This window comes from Rhinolophus sinicus, linkage group LG03 (genome assembly GCF_036562045.2).
Source record: "Rhinolophus sinicus isolate RSC01 linkage group LG03, ASM3656204v1, whole genome shotgun sequence".
NCBI classification, from domain to species: Eukaryota; Metazoa; Chordata; class Mammalia; order Chiroptera; family Rhinolophidae; genus Rhinolophus; species Rhinolophus sinicus.
This window is the reverse complement of record NC_133753.1, coordinates 39,195,594-39,218,071: the sequence shown is the minus strand read 5'-3', so window position 1 is coordinate 39,218,071 and position 22,478 is coordinate 39,195,594. Positions and strand designations below refer to the sequence as shown.

Genomic DNA, 22,478 nt, shown 5'->3' with positions numbered 1-22,478 from the left:
AATAGAAATTGCTATATGGACTTCATTTGTCACTACACATTTCTAAAGACCCACCAACTTAAAAATATTTTAAGTGAATAGTTTACCTTCTTCCCTTTTTTCTAAATTCTCTGGATTGTGGTTTTCCTCCCTCTATGAAAAGTCTATGAAAAGCCATATACACAAAAAAATAAATGGAACAAAACAGTAGGTTCTTCCATTTTACAAGATATACTCATAGCTCTGATTAAAATCATATTTCTATTCCAAATACTTTTATCTAATTGAAATTGCAGAACAGCTCTACACCTGTGTATATAAAATTCTTTGCCAAGTCCAGTCCAATTTAGGGCTGGTATAATTTTATTTCTTTGTGTTATATTTAGGTTTCTACCTTAGATGATTTTTTTTCAGGTGTACGATTTTGAAGTTGGTGCTCACTGTATATATATTTTTAACTAATTTGGACAGCTTAATAAAATATTTTAGGACTATTCACATAAAATATGTTTAAAGGACTTCAAAATAATAGTACAGAACAAAAACAAGACTTTGTATAGGGATTACAGATGAGGTGGGTTTACTTGTTGCATTAGTTTCCTAGAGCTGCCATAAAAAAAGTACCACAGACTGGGTGGCTTAAACACAGAAATTTATTTTCTCATGAATCTGGAGGCTAAAAATAAGAAATCAAGGCATTGGCAAGGTCCATTACTTCTGAGGTCTTTCTCCTTGGCTTGTAGGTGGCTGTCTTCTCCCTGTGTTTTCATATGGCCTTTCTTCTGTACATATCTTCGTCCAAATTTCCTGTTCTTATAAGGACATCAGTCATATTGGATCAGTCTATCCTAATCACCTTATTTTAATTTAATTATCTCTTTAAAGACTTTATTTCCAAATATAGTCATAACTTGAGCTACTTGGAGTTAGGCCTTAAACATGTCAATTTGGGGGGACACAATTTAGTCCATAACATTTGTCTTCAATGAATATGTGCATATTCCTAATTTAATTGGCTGCTATTGGAATACTTCATATTTATTAAAAGGGAAGTTCAAGAAACACTGCAAACCTTTTTAATAATATTCTGCTTAACAAGAATTATGTTTATAAATAAAACTAAGCTAGTTGAGCAAGTTAGCATAGAATCAAGTATTACAATAAAACTTGTGCTAAATATCTTCACCCTGGGAAAGCATATTTTCGTCCAAAATTTTTAATTTCCTTTTCCTTAATTATAAAAATAACACAAAAAAAGTTTCATCTTTATAAAAGACTAAAGAAAGTAAACCTCCCGTAAATCAATAAAAATGCCCCCACCATTCATCTATTGAAGCCTTTATCCCCAATGCTTCTGTAGGTCACTGTATTTGGAGATAGAGCCTTTAAAGAGGTGATTGAGTTAAAATGGGGCCATTAGGGTGGGCCCTAATCCAACCTGACTGGTGTCCTTATAAGAAAAGGAAATTTAGACACACAGAGACACCACGGATGCATGCGCACACAGGAGAAAACCACACGTAAACACAGGGAGAAGGGCCTCAGAAGAAGCCAAACCTACTGATACCTTGATCTTGGATTTCTGGCCTAGAGCTATAAGAAAATAAATTTCTGTTATTTAAGCTAGTCAGTCTGTGGTATTTTGTTATGGGAGCCCTTGCAGACTCATGCAGCCATTGTGTATATACGTGTCAGTGTCTACACATAGACTTGGAAGTTCCTCCAGGGAAAAGGCTGAATCTTATTCAGATGCCAACTGTGGTGACACATGGTAGCAGTTACTGAAAAATTATGTATTGAGCGAATGAGGAAATAAATTTTCTACAAATTATATAGATTTTTCAACTTGGAAGCCATTTAAGTTTTTAGTGTATTTCCCCTTTGTAACTAAGAGGAGACAGGGAAGCAACTTACCAGTGAAGAGGCAGAGGCAAAAGGCCCAGGGCACTTGAGGAAGATTTCCGCTCAAGTCGACTGCAACCAGCAGTCAAACAAATGGTACAAAGGGGCAATTTGGATCTTTCCTTCTGTCCTGAGAGACCAGCTGCTAGAAGACATGCAACAATAACCTTCATGCCTCCTCATGTCAGCCCTGACCCCTACCACACCTGGAGCAGTGCTTCCTCCCTAATGGGGCAGGAGGCCACTTCCCCTCCCTCCCACCATTGTAAGCAACACAAGGTCAGCATCCTCTCTGGGCCCATGGGAGGGAATGGCCTGGAGTTTAAGTGCCCCGCCATTTCCTAAGGATGATGAAATTGTGTGAGTACACCAAGGCATACAATTGATGCTGCAGGCTTTGGCCATTGATTTGCAGTTGTGCAATTACCTAGACTCTAGGCCATATTTTCCCAATTTGTTGAGAACTATATCATGTGGGAAAGAATTAAAAGGTTTACTAAGGTCAATACAAACATAATTTATTGCTTCCCCTCAGTCAACCAAGCTCATCTACTTAGGTCTGTGACTAGTTAGCTAAGTTGGTTATGTCATTGTCCACTCAGGGGCAAGGTCAAGGTATCAATTTACAAAATCGGTAACTTTCCCTCTGTGGCACAGTCTCAGATGACTGCCCTAATAATTCAGTATTATTTTGGTCCCATGAGGAACCTGGAGACAAAAATCTGTATGGAAAAGCAATATAAGTCAAGGGCACTGATGGAAAACCACCTCAAAGTCCATGAGGAGTATGGCAGTTCAGGAACTTTTGAAAGGCCCCAATTCTCAACCTTTAAGGACTAGTTTCAAATTTCACTTGCACTATGAAAACTTATATTAAGCCTATGTGATAAACTTGAGTATTTCCATATATTAAAGTTAAATTGGCAGGCTGATTATTTCTCTTTTTAAAATGCATTTAGATGCCTATTATTTTATTTAGGCATCTTTTCAGTCAACTCTGAATTCTTCAGAATGTTTGTTTCACACTCTGGTGACTTCACCCAATTCTTCGCTGACCATAGGGTGTTAATTGTCAGGACCTGTAGATTTGAATACCACCAGATCGTTTATATAAGCCTTTGAAAGTTCTTCATGCCAGTTTGGTTTTCTGCCCTCCCATCATTTATATGATCTATTCTGGCGTCCAACTCACAGTTGACCAAAAATAAAATCTAAGGTTAAAAACAAATAGCTTTGTTTTCACCTACAAGTTCTCTTTCCTCATAAAATCAAATCCCATTTCAGTTTTTCTTCTTGGTTTGATCTTGTCCTTCCTGAGGCTGTTCTGATTTCACCCCTAACACACCCACACTGTCTTCAAAGGCCTCTGTGGTAACCTGACCTAATTCTCCATTTGGAGGCATTCCAGCGATAGTGCTCAAAAGCATCATTTCATTTTGAAAATTATAAATATAGTAGATTAATGTTCTATTCAATATGAAATCAGGAAAGCAAAGGAGTTTCTAAATAAAGTATCCCAGATCAATCGCTTTATACATGAATAACACAAGATTCTTTACAGCATCTTTCATATTTCCCTAGGTGAACAGACAAGGTAAAGTTTTCTGTTGAAAATGCAACCTAGAGAAGAGAATTAATTTGTACACCTGAGGAAAAAAGGGTAAAAAGCTGTCAAACCAAATGTAAACAGAATTAAAGTCAACACGAAAACATTTGATATCGGTGGGCTTTTAGTTGCTAGGCTTTATTTTGCAGGTCTGCTACTAAATGTGTTTAGCTTAATAAAACACTATGAATGAATGAACTGCTGAGTTAAGCATCTGTTACAAGAAAATTACAGTATAACATTAAGGGTATTCTAAGCATCTCCTTTAATTACAAAGAAGGATCATTCTCAAATATTAAAAAAAAATAATTATTCTAAATTAAATATCATGATGCCATTTTGTCTGCCTAATAATGTTCATTTGAACGCTAGAAATGCTGCTCAATAGCTAACAATTGTGTTAAACCTGTGTTCCATACAGTACCTGGAACACAGGTGAATAAGCTATAAAAGTACGTATTGGTTAGTAATTTATTTCTCATGTTATATTTAAAATTACAGGTAATCTACTAGATGAGAAATGTTTCTATCCCCTATGTCATGTAGTTGTGTGCAATTTATTTTAACTTTGGACTTTAGAGTACCATGTTTATTTTCTGCCTTCAGTGTTCAAATAATCTTTTTTTTTTAAAAAGAAATCACACAAATAATTAGGTAGCTAGCTAGCTGCATTACTTTGATGAATTACAACTGACAGCACGTAAAACTTTTTTTTATATCTTGCTTTAATTTTTTAAGCCAAAATGAAAATTACATGTGAATAATTCAAATATACATGTCTAGCCACTATGTTTCTTTACATTTTGGTAAAGAATGTTCCTGGATTTTAAACTACTTGTATTTTACAGAGACTAAATTGTCTTACTCTGCACACATAAAGAAGTGGCATAATGACATATATGAAGTGGACAATTGAGTCTTATTTATTCGTTGATGAGAATGATGGTGCTATTTTATGTACATTAAGCCCAACCGAATCCCAATTCTTCACGTTTGTATGCTGGCAAAATATTCACCATACACCAAATTAGACCCGATTTATAAGCTGATAAAAAACTTTGCTCAAAACTTTCCAAAGAAGTAAAATGAGTTTTACTCTGAAATGACTTTTCTGCCCAAACAGCTAAACTTTCAGTTGAAAGGCGGTTGAGGGGGCGAGGAGAGCATCATTTTCCCGAGCGCATTAACACACGGCTTTTTACACAGGGCTTTTCTCCCATGAACTGGACAGGTCTTCATAAACATTAATTAATTCTCACTATCCTTATGACGCCCACTTCCCAGTACAAACTATTAGGCTAGGCTGGGTAGCGCGTCCGACGCTCTGGATGCTATAATTACATAACAGTTCTCCAACCTGCGCTCATCCACGGAGCTCACGTACCACACCAGCGGACCTTCGCACTGCAGATCAAACAGTGTAGTCTGCGAAACACTCAGAGGGACACTTTGGCATTCTCTCCTTACTGGACTGGGACCACAGGACACCCTCTAAATACTGGGCCAGGCTCTTGCCCCTTAGCTAATCTCAGCATCACCAGGCATGGAAAAGTGTTTGCTTTTGAAAGTTTTCGACAACAGGTGTTGTTTGTTAACCATTTAAATGAACAGAACAAAGCTAATAAATAAGAATTAGTTTCTTCCACGTAATTTATGCAAAAACACCTATGTAAAGGAAATTCATAGTAAATAATAGTACACAGTAACCTGCTCCTCAAAGGACTCTGAGAATAGCCCAGTAAGTTAACTGAGAAATGTCTTTGGGACCACACGCTCAGACTTACCTTGAAAGTCTGAACGGGACTAGTTTTGTCACCTTTAATTCAGGATATTTAAGTCTTCTCTCCGACCTGAAATTAAAGCATGTAGAGAACCGGTTTTCTCTCCTCAGTACAGACAAGCTCCAGTTTTTCCTTTTGTCAACTTTTAACTGTACAGAGCAGAGACTACAACAAACATAACATTTAATTTGCCTTATTGCAATTTCTTGTCTAGCTATGTTTAGTGGGTGTGTGCACAGTTTACATCAGTGTAATAGGAGGGCATATATTTTGTGTTCTGCTCTTTTCATTTGGTATTGCTCAATAAACACAAGCCCAGGTGTTGACGTAATGTTCACTATTGTCATTTTTAACAACCATAGAAAGATCATTTCCAATCTTTTGCTATTATAACCAGTGTTAATATCAATTTATCGGGAAAAAGTTACTGTTTTCCTCAGATTATTTCTATGGGGTGTGTTCCCCAAAGTGTCAAAGAGTATAAACAATTTTATAGTTTTTATTGCAGGTTACCTGTATGCCCCAGAAAAAAAAATTAATGGCTTCATTTACAGAAACATCAGCAATTGATGGGTATAATTACATGAGCTGTTTAGATTAACCTTTGAGCTGCAATGTAAACTCTAAGTTGTATTAATTTGCATTGTAACTGCTAGTGACATTGTGCAATTTTTTTGTGATTATTTAACATTTGCATTTTCTTTTGCACAAAAACATATTTCCAAAAACGTGAAATGTGAAATACTTCCTTTCCCTCTCCCTCTCCCTCTCCTTCATCTATGTCTCTCTCTCTCTCTCTCTCTCTCTCTCTCTCTCTCTCTCGCACTCTGAATAAAATTATATTGCATATATTTATGTGGCAGACACTTCTAGAGACAAGATTATCTAAGGAAGACAAGTGGGCCAAGGTTTCCACTCTCATGGAGCTTTCGTTGCAGTAAAGTAATGATACATGTACATACACAGAGACAGAAAATTTCATATAACAGTCAGTGAAGAACACAGACTGAATCCCATGGCTGACATGCTGGAAGGAAGGAGCTGTTTTAGAGCAGCTCATCAGAAAAGGCCTCACTGAGAAGGACGCATTTGAGTTGGGAACTGAATAACAACAAGGGCAACCTTGTGGAGACTGGGCAGCAGAACCTTTTAGGCAGAAGGGACAGCAGACAGAAGAACATCCAAGGCAGGAATGAACATATGTGGTGGTTAAACAACACAAAGAAGGCTTGTGTGGCTGGAAGCTAAAGAACAAGGGAAAAGGAGGCCTGAAGTGCCCTCAGAGAGATAGGCAAGGGCCAAATCATGCAAAAGGCGATGTAAGGTTGAAGATGTGTGGGAGAAAAGGGGGTACTATGGTCACATAAATTGAGGTATCACTGGGTTGACTGAAGGTAAGCAGGTTTCTCCCTGTGTGACTTCTCAAAGCCTTTAAAATGTGAATGTTCGTTGTAAATTTCTAAGAGGGTGATACAGTACTCAGGGTTTCCCAAGTATATTTGGTCACATCACAGCATTCTTTTTTCATGAAGGAGCTCTTGAGACTACTGCTTCAAGAAAAATGCTTTAGGAAACACCGGCCAAAAGAAGGGGTTGACAGTCTACCACTTTCAGGCCTAATCCAATCTGCCACCAGTTTTTTACAGCGTGAACTAAGAATAGTTTTTACATTTGTAAATAGTCCTTTAAAAATCTAAAGATTTCATAACATAGGAAAATTATATGAAATTCAAAATTTTATGCCCCTATCAATAAAGTTTTATTGAGACACAGTTATGTGGATTTATTATTCTCTATGGCTGTGTTTGTGTAACAGTGACAAAGTTGAGTAGTTGGGACAGAGACCTAGGATCCACAAAGCCTACAGTACTTACTATCTGGCCCTTTATGGAAAAAGTTTGTCAACCTCTGGTCTCAATCATCTGTCTAGTTACTTCGATTATAAATCTTCACATGGACCTTGGATTATAGCCATAACTTATATACTTTATAGTAAATATTTATCAAGTACTTGTCCTTTCATACTCCATTGCTTTGCCTTATATATTTATTTGTATTACATTTTGTTATAAACTTTTAAAAACGTCTACTTATCAAACCCAGTTTCTTTACCTTTAAGAATACCCTCAATTTCTTAAGCAGTCAATGTGTATTTCTTTGATAGGCTAGATAATAGGCAAGTCTGTTTTATCACACTTAAAAATAAGTTATGGTTAACTTTTTAATATGTTTAGACATTTTTGAAGTTTGGTGTAATGTACACATCTATAACTTTCGCAGGTCACTCATTTAACCTAGTATTTCTTAGTAACTCCTATTCCTATTCCTATATTACTTCTAGTTTGTCAAATGTTAAGCTCTAACAATATTTTAAATCTGTTTCTGAGCTATCTGCTTATTCCACTGATATTGTTTTTCTTTCTGTTGATAACCTAATAACAAAGGCTTCTTCTAATTGTAATTTTATAACATATTTTTATATCTGCTAAGGCCAGTCTACTATTATTACCTTAAAATTTGAGGGTGTCTCTTTCCCCATTCATTGACCTACCTGAATAGCTTAAATTCCATAAAATATGTTCAAAGAGATTTTAGTTAGTGTTGCATTAAATTAACCTAAGGAACATTTTCATTTTCATCAGAACACAATTTTCCCACCAATGGCCAGGCTTCTATCTAAAAGATATCTATATGTTTTTTAAAAAGAGTGCCCCAGCATTACAACACAGGGATGCAATCCATTCCTTATAAATTCACGTTTATCTTAGTAGGCACTTACTTTTATGTTTAAAATTCTGGATATTTATATTTAGTTATGAATGTTCAATCTAAATACACTTTCATAGTGAATTATTCTAGGAAAATAGAAGCCCCTTCCTGACTCTCCCTTACCCTGTCACACTCCCCTCCTCAGGGGCACGCTTCTCTTAGAGAAGCCAATAAACTTTGTCAATGGGTAAAACACTGCAGAAAAGACCAAAGATCATTTTGTCTTGCTTGTCATTTGTCTTGTCGTTCTCGTCTTCCAATATGTCCCTAAATTTACTGTTGTTAAAGTCACCATGACTTGTCATACAATACTATTGTATGACAATGGGTAGAAATAGATTCTCCCACCAATGCTCGAAATGTAACAGTTTTCAACTCAAAATCACAGTTTGACTTCTAGCAGCAAATCTTTTCTGTTTTTGTAATTGCCCCCTCTTATTGACAGAGCTTATTAAAGGCCTGGTTTCTTCCCTCAGATCCCTGTGACTAATCTCCCAATTTGGAAATAATAGACACGTTAAAAGGAGTACCAATAGATCCCATGCTAATTAGAGCTTGGGAGTGTTCAATCTTCTAGAATGCTCAACAGTCCCTTTTATTTATGGTGGTGGGTCTCTAAGGTGGCACATATTTGGTTAAAATTATGTGCTAATTCTAGAGAGTTGCTAAGTGATAGTAAAATAAACAACAAGCTACACACAGTGTAGGCCCTCAGACACCCCTGATTTAAATGCATAGATGAGTTTAAGTAGAACAAGTAGGATAGCCAAGTGACAAACAGAATATCAAGATAAATTTGTATTATTCCCATGCAAAGCATCATCAACATATTAAAAATCTCTTCCCTGATTTATTTGGGTTTTTTTTAATTAAAAATAAAATGCAATGTCTGTAAAGAAGAGGAGGGGGGATTTTAGTGAAGTTTGTTTGTTTCCCTGGAGTTTCACCTGCAAGTCTATACTAACTAGCCAAAACAAACAATGCTAGCAGAACTGCCCTCTCAGCAGCTATATGCTAAATCCTATAACTCTTCATCCGGAAAAGCCGGTCAATCTCCAGCTAGACAGTGAGCAAAACAGTCTGAAGTTTTGGAGTTTAGGGGAGGGAAAAGGTTGATCAAACCCACTTATCACACTCCTGAGTTTTGAAAGACTGTGGGAAAAGTGACTCTCCTTGTTCACGGTGCCCACCCCCTCCTTTCCAGCTAAATGGAATGCTTTGCTATGCAAATAACAAGTCTGATCTCAGAGGAAGTGAAGGACTCAGGATAGTAAAGGAACTCACCTTTTGGAAGTAAATTAACTCTTTTAAGGTACCATTGAACAAATTACTTCTCCATGCTCTAAAGTTCTTAGTGCCCTAAAACCTCAAACTCGCCTGAGATTAGTTTGTTCCTTCGAGGGTCAGGCCTCATAAAGAGTGAGTCCCTTTGGAAAAACATCTTTTGTCTGCCCTAGTTAAAGTACACAAGAGAAGCATGTGGAAATCACTCAGCAAGTCGACATTTGTGTTTGACCCCAACCTACTGGAATCTGAAGGTTGAAAGTGTCAAGGTCAGTTCGGAGCCTGGTAACCTAACTGTTTGAATAGGTTTCAATTTGGTAATTACTGTATAGAGATAATTCTGCCTCCCTTTCCCATCACCATCAGTTCCCAAGAAAACCGGTGCAAGTAGTCAGGGCAAGAAAATGAGAGAAACATGTTAAATCCAGTAGGAAAATGCTCTGCTCAACCAATGGCTTCCAAGAGTCTGAGACAAAGATCTTTTAGCATGCCTCTCTTTCTCTGAGTCACAGCTGATTTTCTCCAGAGAAGGAACATATTCCCAAGATAACTAAATCAGGCAGGCATAAGTCCTCCAATATAAAATTGTCTGAGCCCTGGATGTCAAGTAACCCACTTTTTAGGATACTTAAAGCATACAAAAGAGCATTCTGTTTAGTACCGAACCACAACATTTAAGCTGAGTCTTAAGAAATCAGTCAGAATCTTAACGAAATTTGGTAGCGATTCCCACAGCCCACAGCTAGGCTGCTTTATATTACCTATTACCTGAGGATAACTAAGTTTTATATCCTGCCTACTTCCACAAAAGAGGGAAGGTGATCCATATTAACATATGTATAACCCATACATTTTAGATTTAAAATATGTTAATGTTATATTTATCTGAAAATAAAAATAACAGCTATATGAAAATATGTAAATATGTGGGCAAATACTAAAAAAGAACATAGAAAAACATAGTTGTTTTAGGATGATGTAACAGTAAGCCAATTTGCTTTCTTATAAAAAAATATTAATATTTTAATAAAACCTAGAAACAACAGGAAGAAAGATATAGTTGCATCTAAGCAACTGGAAGGAGGTATTACAATTGCACATTAAATATCCGTGTCTGAACTTTCTGGAAGTGAGATTAACGCTTTGGTTATAATAGCTCAAACTGACCAGTTAAAGATGTATCAGTCAGTACTCCAAAGATACACTACCTTTGGACTCTTTCCCTGGTTCCTAACCTCAATAACAAATTTCTTCCAAAGCCAAATGACAAGGATTTAAAAAATTCAATCGGCATGCAAGTTGAGGTGAACACAGTTGTACCTTTTCACAACTGAATTATGTAGGGACAACTATGTGCAGGATGGAGTCAGTTCCTGGGACAAGAGGGACAGAGAAACAACTTCAGGAGTAAACAATAGAATCCAATGTTTTAAACTCTCAATCAATGTGCTTTGGACCCTTTAGGAAATTATCTGCTGGCCAGGCTCCAATTAATAAAACTGAAAAAAAAATTTGCTAAAGTAATGACAATGAAACTATGCAAACCTAGAATCTACTTGCACCTTGGCTGGGAGTTCAAAGATTTGGGGGAGGAGGGCTTGTTGTTTTTAAATACTTTTGTTAGAAAGAAAGTTGTAAAAAGTTAAGAGAGATCAATGAGATATTTTCTTCAGAAAATATGGCAAAACTGAAAGCTGAACTTAAGAAATTCTCATTAGTAACATAATTCAGCAAATTATTGTTCCATCTTGTCTTCTTTTCCTCAAATTTCACATTTTCGAAGTAAACATTTCTGAATCCTATAGTATTATATTTTCTGAATAATTTGTTCTGAATAACATAACAGCATTTATATTTTCATTCAGAGTTTTTAAAGAATATCTTTGAAGAGAGAAAAAACAGACACAATTGGAATTTGCTTCAGTTAATACCTTAAGTAAAGTGATTTAGGAATAGTAATTTCAAATAGCTTCTTCAGTGAGAGAATATTCTAATTTACTTTTCTAGGATTGACTAAATGTTGCACATCTTGAATTTTTTGTTTATTTTTCAAATTTTCTTTCTTTTTCTTTTTTTTTTAAATATTAGAACAATCCAAATTTTTTCCTAAAACCAACCACTTTTCTTCATTGGTAACCACTGAAGTTTCGAACCTTTGTTTATTCTGCCACTAAGTGTTGAAAGCATAGAGAAATGGGACCCTTGCAATTCTACCAGGGCCACATTTCTAACTACTCTTAATTTATTTCCAGGTAAGTTTTCAGAATTGTGCTAGTCTATCTCAAATGGCACGCCTGAATAATCCTGCATCAATTCTAATCTGGCAGTCCACCAATTATCCTAAATTGCTCCAGGGAATAGTAATAACCTTCTGATTCTCGGGTAATGTAAGGTCATCGACGTTGCTTTTGCATTGTTCTTTTCATTTTGAAAAGAAATGGGTGCATATTTTATACAATTTGCTCTGTGTTGAAGCAAAAGTATCATTGAGGACAGTTTGGAGACTTGGGCCTCAGGCTTTATTCTCTGATTCACCTTAGGGATCAGGTGGCTGGTGGAGGGTGTGCACTGAATCCTTGGGCCACAGGCCCAGAAGAGGTCAGCTGAGGCGCTGTCAAGTATTATGGGCTTGGCATCTCAGTTGTGAAACAAATCAGCCAACTCCACTCAAGCACACCTTTCTATTCCCTTCCCTCCCCCAAAGGTTGGAGAGGGAGAGTATGCTCGCAGTTTGGCCTGAGCCCGGGGCCCTGACTTCCGACCTTCCGCGAGTGGGTCTGCTCCCCACTCGCCATGCCCCCATTCAGTCACTCCAAGATGCGGGCCCATTGTGAGCTCCCCTCGATACCTAATTCCTGCTTTCGCCCCCCAACAGAAAACGCCTAAAGATCTCGACGTCTCTAACCACCCCTCCACCTGGGTGAGCTTGCTCCCAAGACTCCACGGCTCTGCGCGGCCACCTGACCCCATTTCACGTTAAATGTGCCCACCGCCCGTCCTCAGGACCCGCGTGCGCTAATCAGATCCATCTGTCTTTGCAGAGCTTCACCTGATCTGGGGTCCCGGAGGGCGGAGGAGCTGGACGGCGCGTTCAGCTCAGGCGGGGGGCACCTGAAATCTGCAATCTGGCTGGAGAGGGGGCCGAGCCGAGGCTGCCTGCGGTGCCGCCCCGGCGCTGACGCCAGGTGCACGATCTAATCCTCCGCGAGGAAGACGCCCCCTGGCGCCCCCGCGGCCGCTGGGCCGGGGAGAAATGGGAACAGGAGGGGGCGGAGCCTGTCGGCGGGATCTTGACGTCCATCCAAGGCCAGGTGATTATTGGGGTCTGCCAGCGCCGCTGCTGTCCTGAGCCCTCTCAGTGTGGCGTTGCCCGGCGGCAAGGGGGTGGTGGAATGAAGCACGGTCAAGAGAGAAAACAAAGTCAGCAGGTCACCTGGCAGGTTCTGAGCGAATTATGCAACGAAAGCTGGGGCATGTGTGATGCGTTCCACCACCACCGCCGCCCGCCCCCCGCCCCTTTCTTTTTCTTAAGCTCCCAGGAAGCCGGTTCCAGTTTAAGGGTTGGGCAGGGATCAACCAAGCAGCTCCTCTGATGTGGTTATGACTTTGCTGAACTCCTCAAGAGCGATTCTCCCTCCCCATCTTTTTTAAGTAATGGAAACATTACTACTCTGGGGGGGGGGGGGGAAGATATGAAAAGGGAAAATGACGGGCTCGATCCAAAAGCAACGCCGAGAATCACCCTACAACTTCCGTAAGGTACTGGGTCGAGCACTGGTGCAAAACATAAAAGACTGAAACCTAAAGTAAATCATCTTCACACACATTCAATTCCTTATCCCCAGGGTCCTCAGGACTATGCCCTCAAACAGAATTTAAAGAGTTAAAGCTGGCCATAGCTCGTTGTTTTTCATGCTAACATTGTGGCATTAGGACTGTTTTGTTAACTAGGTATATGCAATTCACAGAATTTCACGGTAAATTCCCCAGACCAAATATTTGGCTGAACAAATAAACAACATTATCCATTCCTGAAAATAAGCCAGTAGCAGGAGGCGGAGGTTGGGGGGAGGGTGGTTGCTAGAAAGTGACCTGAGCCGGGCAGCCACTGGGCTCAGGACTCACCCTCCCTCGGATAATTTGTCCAAGTGCTAGAGATCAGTGGGTTCCCTTTCAATGACACGGACATTTCAGAAAGTTGCTGGAAATCGGGCAAAACAAAACGAGGCCGCCTGAGGGAAACCCATAATGGGCTTCCCCTAAATGATTTATTCGACCTCCATACCATTAATCAAAGGGGCAGCGACCTGGGGGGCTAAAGAAGGGGGGGAGGAACCCTCTTTGCAGGGAGTTTTGGAGGAACTGTGGAGTCTTGCTGCCTTTGCCTGGGGCTCTGGTCTCCTCTCTCCACCTGTGCTCTCCGGGGAGCTGGGGCTTTGGCAACCGCTCCACTTCTGTTTTTATTGGTTTCCACTAAGCTGCTCCTTTTGGAGGATTGTAGGATTTCAGTAATTAAAAACAAAAATGAATCCTGCTTCACCCACCCCACCCCCAAGGGCACATGGAAGAGTGTGTGTACGTGAATGCAGGGAGTGCACACACACCACCAACACTCATGTCTACATCTTCACAATGAAGAAATGCACTTCTATCAGACCACCCTACACAACTATTCAAAGACACTGCTTTCCCCCAATCACATCCAAACCTATGCAGGAAAAACTGCACATAAGAAATGAGCCTACTAAGCAGGCTACAATTCCAGGCTTAATGTAGTTGCTGGTGGCAAGTAAGAAAAAGCAAAGTTCTGTCCTCTGGTCCTCTTAGCCACTATATCCATGTCATTCTACCTTGCTCACAGCCCTTGAGAGAAACTGTCAAACACATAGGAATTTTCCTTTTTAATTGTGGCCCAACTTTAAGCTTTCTCCTCAGAAGACCACATCCACCAAGTAAGTCACTTTCTGACAAGCTCCAGGGAAGCAGGTGGGCAGCACAGAGAAGCATGGAGAGTTGACTTGACTCAAGAGATGCTATATGGTGGAACATTTTCACAGGGCCTACTTAGAAATTCTGACCCTTCAATATCTGACCCCATTGCCACCCCCCACCCAGTCTAATCGGTTGGAATTTTGAACTCAATAAAGACCATGTGGGGAATAGGACACAAGAAAAAGAAGTCAAGAAATGCTGGAGAATTCCACCATGTGGTATATTAAAATAGTGGTCACCAAATTTTTTGAAGGTAAGGAAAATTACTTACTGGCTAAAACCCACTTCTCAAAAAACAAAACAAACAAAAAACCTGTTAACACACACACACACATATGTTAATATAAGTGTGCAAATTAGTTTTGGATTGAAATTATAACACTGGTGTTTGTAATTACTGGAGACACCCTGGGGTATCATAAAAGTAGAGGTGGGAATCATTTCCCAAGTTTTGAGACTCTTATCCATCACATTTGGTTAGGATGTACCTCTAACAGGTGAGCAAAAACAGAAGATGTACAAGGAGCCCAAAATTGAACCTTTAATCTGGCCTCCTCCTTTCATCCCACTGTTTCTCTATGGCATGTGTCATCCAGATGGGAGAGGATGCTGCGTCCTTGTTAACATTAAATAGAAATGCAAAACAATTCATCTTGGTAATTACCATCTCTCTACCATCAGTTTACTTCCTGTCTCTCGAACTTAACCACCTCCAGTTACCACCCTGACTTCCATTCTGCCCGCAGCCCCACCTCAACAGGAAAAAAATATTCACTGAAAAGAGATGGGGCAGAAGGAAAAGAGAAAGGATTAAAGAGAAAAAGAACATAGTTTACCTTTAAAATAATGACTCATTTTATTTTTTCTTTTAATACGTAGTTATAAATATATTTTGTCAAAATATATGATCAATATGGTCAAAACATTTGCACGTAAAGTCATAAATAAGGTCAAGGTGAATGTTTAGGTTTTTTTTTTCCTTTTTTTTTTTTAAAGATAAAAGTCCAGCTATAAGGAAGCAGTCTGTGTAATGTGTGGGTCAGTGGATGGGAATGTGTGTGTGTGTGTGTGTGTGTGTGTGTGTGTGTGTGTGTCCAAGGACTACTGATCTCAGCGGCACCCACATCCCTCTACTACCATCTCCTGATAATTTTTCAGTACCACCTTGTCATACTCATCCAGGTACAGCATGGAGATGGCGCTCAGTTCAGTGGGAACACAACAGGCTTTGGGGATACTGGAATTGACAGAGTTGACCAGGGTCTGCACAATGGCGTGGTTGGTTGAGTTGAGGTGGTCAGCCAGTGGAAAGGGGCAGTCCCCATGGCAGTAGAAAGCCTGGTAGCCTGGTGGGGCCACAATCCAGTCATTCCAACCCACATCGCTGAAGTCCACATAGAGCGAGTGGCGCCGGCAGTTCTTATTCTTCTTCCGGGCCCTCTGTGGGTGATGCTTAGGACTACGCTTGGCCCTCCGCCTTCGGGTCAAGGCATGTCCTCGGCCATCATGGCCAAAGGTGACCAGGAGGGGCCGGAGCTGGGCCCAATCCCCACTTCCTTGAGGTAACGATCGGCTAATCCTGACATGCTGGCCCTGGTGGGTCCGTGTCTGATGGAGGTGAGTCACCTCAATGGCCAGCCCATAGTTGGGCTGTTTCTCCCTGGTCCAGCGAAGGACCGCAGGGCTCACATCAAAAGTTTCCCACCGTGTCACATTGTGGTGGACCAGTCTCGTGTCCAGTAGTCGTGTGATGAGGTGCCCAGGCACTAGTTCTGCTGGGGGCTTCATAACCTCATAAATGTTTATTCGGTGGAAGCCCTGCTCCCAATCAGGGCCCTGGTCCACCTGCTCCCGGAAGAGTCGAAGCTCTGCAGACGAGATCATCTCGCTCTCTGGGATGCTGCTGAGGTTAAAGAGGAAACGAAAAGCAGAGTTTTCGCTGGTCCCTGGGATGTTCTCCAGATGTTCTAGGCACAGTTGGGGAGGAAAAGAAAAAGGAAAAAACAACAACACATGAACTTTTTTAAGAAATTGAAAAATCAAGGAATAGCTAAGAGTTGGGTGATGAGTGGTGAATTCTGCTTACATAGTGGAAGCTTATTTTGGGGAAATAAGCATATCTTTTAATTTGAAGGAGCAGATAAATGGGGCAGCTAGCAAACTCAGTGAAACTTAGCTAGCATTCGGCAAGCACCAAAGACAGAAAGTATCTCCCAACCTCCTTCATATGTCTAATAATTTCCATGTGTCAACTCCTTACTCCACCACCATCAGACTCCCCTTTTAAAGCCCTCTTGGCTTTGTGTGTGCAGTTTTCTTTACAAGTGGTTGTAAAGAAAAAGAGGGGCCAACAGACCAGAGGTAGGAGGAAACATGCACACAACCACCCTCTCCCTCTTCTTCCACTTTCGAGTATGTTACTAAACATTTCCCCAGCGATCTTGAAAACACAGAGCATGCCTTGTTGATCATGTTACAGAGGGGAAAATAAATTCCAACACAGTAATGATGCTGGTGGATTAATAACTCAGATTTACTTTGGAAAAGAAACATCCGCTAGGAAACATTCAGATCGGATTACAAGGCCCCTATTGAATAAACCTGACAAATACACAGCTGTAACATTAAATTCAGTAGGTGCTTTGAAAAAAAACGGGCAGAAAACCTGGCAGAAAAGGCTTTGATATAGCAAAAACACACCGCTGGGGCTAGCCCACGTCTGCGTGGTGTCATTCCTCTTCCCCCAGCCCCTCCCCTCTGTCTCCGAAAAATAAATTTAGCCACAGCTCTGGAAATTCTTGGAGGTAGGCAGCTCTGTTCTCCAGCCTCCTGGATTTGGGGCTTTGATGTAACCTGAACTCTTCTCCCCCGGGGCTTCCACTGCCCCACCAGCCAGCCCTATTGGCCCTCCCCCGCCCAGACTCAGGGCAGGGACTGACCTTCGTGGTGGAAACTCCTCACGGTGTTGGCCCGACTGGCGCGGCGTTCAGGGTACTCCAGAGCGATGCTGTAGATCTGCTCTTCCTCTTCCTCCTCCCCAGACTGGAGCCGGTAAAGATCCCGCATGTAATCCGGGATGACGGCGCTCTTGCTAGGCTGCGGGCGGCGGCGCAGCCCAAACATCTGCAGAAGCGTGGCCTCGAAGTCCCGCAGGAGCTCATGGCTCTGCCCTGAGCGGCGTCCTCCCGCGTGGCCCTGAATCTCGGCGACTTTTTTCTTCCCCGTCTCAGGTATCAAACTAGCATGGCTCGCGCCTCCTAGCAGGACTTGGCATAATAAAACGACCATCAGCATTCGGTTACCAGGAATCATGGTGTCTCTGGGGAGGGGGAGGAGGTGGAAGGTTAAAGAATAAATAAACACCAATAACTAGAGAGAAATAGAGATGTCTCCGCATATGCATATAGGGCGAGAGATAGAGGGTCAAGATGTAAAACAGGTCAGAAAGATCAAGTTTGTGTCTTCTTCCCCTCACACACCCCCCACCATCACCAGCTGCAGCCATGCAAGGCCTGAAAGTAGGAATTGCCCTGTAATTACTTGGTCTAACTTGTTTACAGGCAAATAACCCCAAATCAGATAGCCTCCATCCTGTTAATCTTTTTTTGTCCCAACTGCTATCTGAGCTATGATCTCAGTTTGGCTTCTTCAAGGATAAACAGTTAACATTTAGGGGGTAAAACAGAATGGGGGAGGGAGAATTAAAATGCCATCGTTCTCCAATTCAGACCTTCAGTTTCCCTCCCTCTTCCTCCACCACCATCTTTTTCCTCCCCCCACTTGAGCCCAACTTCCACAACTTTCAGCTGGTTCGGAGCAAGAGGGAGGGAAAGCAGAAAAGCAGGGACAGGACGAAGACATAGGGCGGCAGGGTCCATTGGCCGAGGCGGAGAACGTGGTCTGGGAGCTGACTAACTGGCTTGACGGTTTATTTTACTGTGGCTGATGAGTTTGAAATGCCCAGCAAAAAGCATCGGATTGTGCCCGCTCGCTGACTCCCAGGAAGGGGCGGCGGGAGTGGGGGGGGGTGTGGGGGGGTGGTGGTGAGTAGATTCCCGGAGCGACCTCTGTGAGTTTTGACAAGCTGCTGGGAACGCAATAAGGGGGCAACCCGCACTCCCCAGTCAAGTGGGAGGGTGGGATGATTAGCCCAAAAGGTATAACCCCAGGCTGCGGACCTTTAATTCTTTAGCCGCCTCGCATTTCCCTTTTTTGCAACGCACCGCACCGGATCTGAGAGTGAGGGTGGGAGCAAGCAGCACTTTAAACAGAACCGGTACATCTAGCGCGCCACGGCTGCCTGGCCCAGAAGCGACAGCGCTGCCAGAAAGTGGAGTGTGGGCTCTGGAAGGAAGGTCCGACGAGAGGGACCAGAGGCGAGCAGGGGTGGGGCGGGCAGAATGAATTGCCAGGAGAGGGAAAGAAGAGGTGTCTACTCACTGACAGAAAACAAGGCATATAATAACAGTCCATGATTCTTGACAGCCAATCTGGAACAAACTTGCTGGAAAGGCTCAGAGGAGCTGCGGCAGTGCGTTGCTCAGGATGGCACTAAGGAATGGCTCCTAAAATGAATATTTGAATATAATGAGACTCTGGCGCAGACTGGCTCTGTTTTTCTTCCAGCCCCTCTGAGTCACGTGAAGTCAGAGGCTCCGCCCCGCGCACGCAGGAGCCGGCCCTCCCTGCGGCGGGCGGTGAAAGGGCCCGCAGGCCCCCCCACAGCCCCGCCCCCTCCCGGAGAGGCCAACCTCCGAGCCTGCGGCCCGAACCTCCAGCGGTCTGGGAGGAGCTCCCGGAGGCGATCGGCGGGGACTTCGGCGGGTCCCCCAGCGCAGCACGCGGAGGACGCGGTCCTCGCCTCTACCTGAGGCTTTTGGTGCGTCGGGCCGGTCCCTCGTGTCAGCGGCCTGAAGCCGAAGGAGCTGGGGCGCACTGCAGGGGCTGTGCCATGCAGTGCGAACCCGGCTCAAAGGGGCTGGGAGCGGGAGTCTGCCTCTCAAAGCCTCACCACCAAGGGGCACTTAAAAAGGAAAGCGCTGAGCAATACTCCTCACCCTCGCGCGTACCCGGCCACCTCCTCCCCAGAGTCTCCGCGAAGCCAAATATTGCTCCCAGCGACAGCCAGTCACCCCCTGGGGAACGCCTGCGAGACGAACTGGGCAGCCTCTTTAGCTCCCAGTCCAAAGCGGCAGACCCTGTCACGCACGGGGCCGAAGGGGAAGGTGGTTGGCGGCGATCATTGTGGGAATGTGGGGAGGGAGCGGCCGCTAGGCTACTTTTTTGGGTTCCATTACTGAGAGAATCTCCGCACCACGTCGGCCTCGGCGTCCCCCAGAGCCAAGCATAAATCCCCAAAGAAAGCGGTCGGCGGGGCAATTCAGGGCGGAGGGCGGACTCAAAAGGAGGCGTCGCCGAGGAGTTGGCTCGTCACAAGTTTCAGGTCTTAATGTCGCCGAGGTTTTACAACTCCAGACCCGGCGCAGAAAGGAAATCCCACCACGTTCCCAGGAGTCGAGAAAAACATGAACAGCTTTCAGCCTGCGCTCGACCTCTGCGTCTGCGTCTGCATCTCTTTCTCTCTCTCCCTCTCTCTCTCCAGCTTGTCTTATTTTTTAAACCACCACTCCTCCCCCCGCCACTTCCTTCCCCCACCCCTTTCCTCCTATGCACCAGCTGCAAAGTCGCAGCAAATATTTCTTCAGGAATTTTACCAACCCACAACTCAAGGAACTACTGGGATGTTCTGACTCTACGGAAGATGCTGCATGCGTGGGTAACTCAGCACAGGGGCCTTTTGGAAAATCTGACCCGCACAACTCTGCGTCAGCGTGGGTCCGCCCCGGGGTCCCCAGCTCCACGACTCCCGCTCCAAAGCCCACTGCACCCGGTCTTCCTTTCCTGAGGTTGTTCCCAGTTTCTGCCTTGGGTCGCTGCAGAGGTCGAGGTTGCCAGCCTCATTCGCCCCCACAAACTTGGGTTTCTTCTTGGGGGCACTCGCGGGAAGCCTTTAAGGAAGAGGAGTATACAATCAAGCCCTTAGCCCTCCCTCCGGGCCATGGCTGCCCGGCGCCGCCTGACACCGCGGGCCGGGGTGCAGAGGCCGCGGGCGCCCCTGCGCGACCGTCCTTGCTCCGAGACAGCCGCGCCGCTTTTGGAGCGGCTTTAGGTTTTCCCGCTCCCGCGCCACCGTTGGGGCTGACTGCAAAAGGGTTGGGGAGAGCAAAAAGGGTTGGGAGTTTTGTTTGTTTGTTTGTTTTTTGAGACGCCTGGAACCCTAAAAATTTCCCGTGGGAGGAGCTCCAGAAATGGGAAAAGCAGACGAAGGGCCGGTCCCCACGGGACGAAGCGACAGTAGAAGGGGCGGGCGCCTGGAATCCCCGGACAATCCTCTGCCCCAGGAGTCCTGCAGGGCGGCGGCGGGAGCGCACGCTGCGCTAAAACCCAGAGGCTGAGCGAAGACCGAGTTGTGTTTCAATTTCGGATTCAGTAAGTAGGATTCAGCTCTAATCACGTTTTTCTCCCCAAATTTTTTAATTAAAAAAAATAAAAGCTGAACAGAACTTTGGTCTTCTGAAATTGTTCTTGTGCGGCGGGGATGCAACTCGTGGCGATTGTCTTTCACTTCCCTGCCAAAGTCTCCCAACGCCGAAGTTTGTTCAGAGGTCGCCTCAGTTTACCAAGTCTCGGTCTTTGGGGGTTTTCACGTCTCACAAAGCCTTCAGTCCACAAACTGCGATCCTTACAAACTATCCACCCAAGAGGTGCCCGGCAGGCGTCTGAGGCCGTGGGCTCAACTCCCGCCGGGAGGGACCCGGGGATCTGGGGACCCGTTCCCGTCGGCTCTGGAAGGGAGACCCAGTAAGAGCCGCGCGTCCGCCGTGCGGCTCGCCAGCGACTCCCCATAGGACACAGCATCGCAGGAAGACTCGTCCCGGGAGAGCCTGGCACACCGGCCATAGTCCCTAAAGACCCTACACCCTGAAATGATAGAGAAGAGGCTCCTGGGATGGGGTAAGTCCACGAAAATAGCTCGTGGAGGAGGCGCGTCGAGCCCCGGTAGTTCGCAAGCTCTCGCTGGCTTCCGCCTGCTGGGGGCCGGGTCGACTGACACTCCCCTCCTCCAGGCTACCCCTCGAGCAGCGCGCAAGCTCCTGTGGCAGCAGAACTTCGCTCCGCACCGCAGAACCAGCCCTAGTTAGGTGTTCTCTCTCTACCCTCGCCCACCCCTCACCCTCTCCCGACCTCAGAGCCTACACTCCTTTCTCTCGTGGCCCTTCCAGTCTGGGGATCGCAAACGCCAGTCTACCCTCAACGTGTTCCCCTCAAGACCCCGCAGTATTTCCCAACGACCCCCAACTAAAGGTTTCTCTTCTTCTCTTCTTTCCCTCCCCAAACCTACTAAAGGTGGAAATCGCCCAGGACCGCCAGACGGAGAAAGTGGCCTGGGTAGAGGCAGTAGCAGGTATGGAAGTGTCTTTCAGCGCCAGCATCCCTACCTTTAGCACAACCGTTGGGGGTGGAAAAAAGGCCACCTTTGCCGCGGCCACAGCCTAAGGGCCGCCCCCCCACCCCCGCTTCTCCCTCCAAGGATGCGCCTCGGCCCTCTCTGCCCGGCAGCCCTCGCCAGGTATCCTTGCTCACCATAGGTCCCTGCAGTAGCGGGCTCGCCAGCAGCAGCTCCTAGGGACCTCTGAACCGCTGCAGTGAACCTGGGCGAGGGCCGAGGACTGGGGCACTGCAGGTTCGAGACGGTGCGGACGGGAATCCCATCAGGGAGAGAGGCGAGATACTCAGTCCGGAGCAGCAGCGGCGTTTCAGGCTCCGGTCCCTCGGCTCGGATGCCAAACTCACCTAGCTTCCGGGCCCGGCTCCGCTCTCCTTCCCTCCCTCCCTTCTCCTCTGCCCTCCCGCATCTTCTCCTTCCTTCTCTTTCCCTCTCTCTTTCTTTCTTTCCTTCCTCCTCCTCTTCTCCGGCAGCCCCTCCCTTCTTCCCTCCTCCCTCGCTCGCCTCCCTTTTTGGGATGGGAGCCCCGCCCACATCCTCCCATCCAGCCGCCGGGCCTCGCCTTGCAGGCCCGGGTCCCGGAAGCCGGGGCAGCGCCCGAGTCCGCAGCTGCCGCTGGGGCTGGGACGCCGCTGCCTCCAGCTCAGGGAAGCGAAGG

General features: G+C 44.6%; 1 protein-coding gene and 1 long non-coding RNA gene across 6 annotated transcripts in view; both read right to left on the bottom strand.

The window, feature by feature from the left end:
* LOC109444443 (uncharacterized) overlaps positions 1–12,819 on the bottom strand; it is a 117,774-nt gene extending 104,955 nt beyond the window's left edge. Inside the window, exons 1-4 of one of the 4 annotated variants that reach the window (XR_002136857.2) lie at positions 12,371–12,819; positions 5,272–5,337; positions 1,894–2,026; positions 87–143 (exon numbers count right to left, since the gene is read on the bottom strand). This is a non-coding gene — a long non-coding RNA (uncharacterized LOC109444443). Of the gene's footprint in view, positions 1–86; positions 144–569; positions 792–1,893; positions 2,027–5,271; positions 5,338–12,370 lie in introns of those variants that run through there. The other 3 variants (XR_012494678.1, XR_012494677.1, XR_012494676.1) reach the window with 3 other exon arrangements.
* Positions 12,820–15,144: 2,325 nt separating this feature from the next.
* Positions 15,145–22,248, bottom strand: BMP4 (bone morphogenetic protein 4). 2 transcript variants are annotated; one of them, XM_019725724.2, is made up of 5 exons: positions 21,958–22,246; positions 20,125–20,321; positions 18,754–18,878; positions 17,253–17,632; positions 15,145–16,280 (listed from the first exon to the last, which is right to left on the bottom strand). In XM_019725724.2, the coding sequence occupies exons 4-5, from the start codon at positions 17,623–17,625 to the stop codon at positions 15,424–15,426; spliced, it is 1,230 nt and encodes a 409-aa protein (XP_019581283.1). In that variant the 5' UTR covers positions 17,626–17,632; positions 18,754–18,878; positions 20,125–20,321; positions 21,958–22,246; the 3' UTR covers positions 15,145–15,423. The 2 variants fall into 2 exon arrangements, with proteins under 2 accessions (XP_019581283.1, XP_019581282.1); XM_019725723.2 differs by lacking the exon at positions 20,125–20,321 and having other exon boundaries at positions 21,958–22,248.
* Positions 22,249–22,478: the final 230 nt, after the last annotated feature.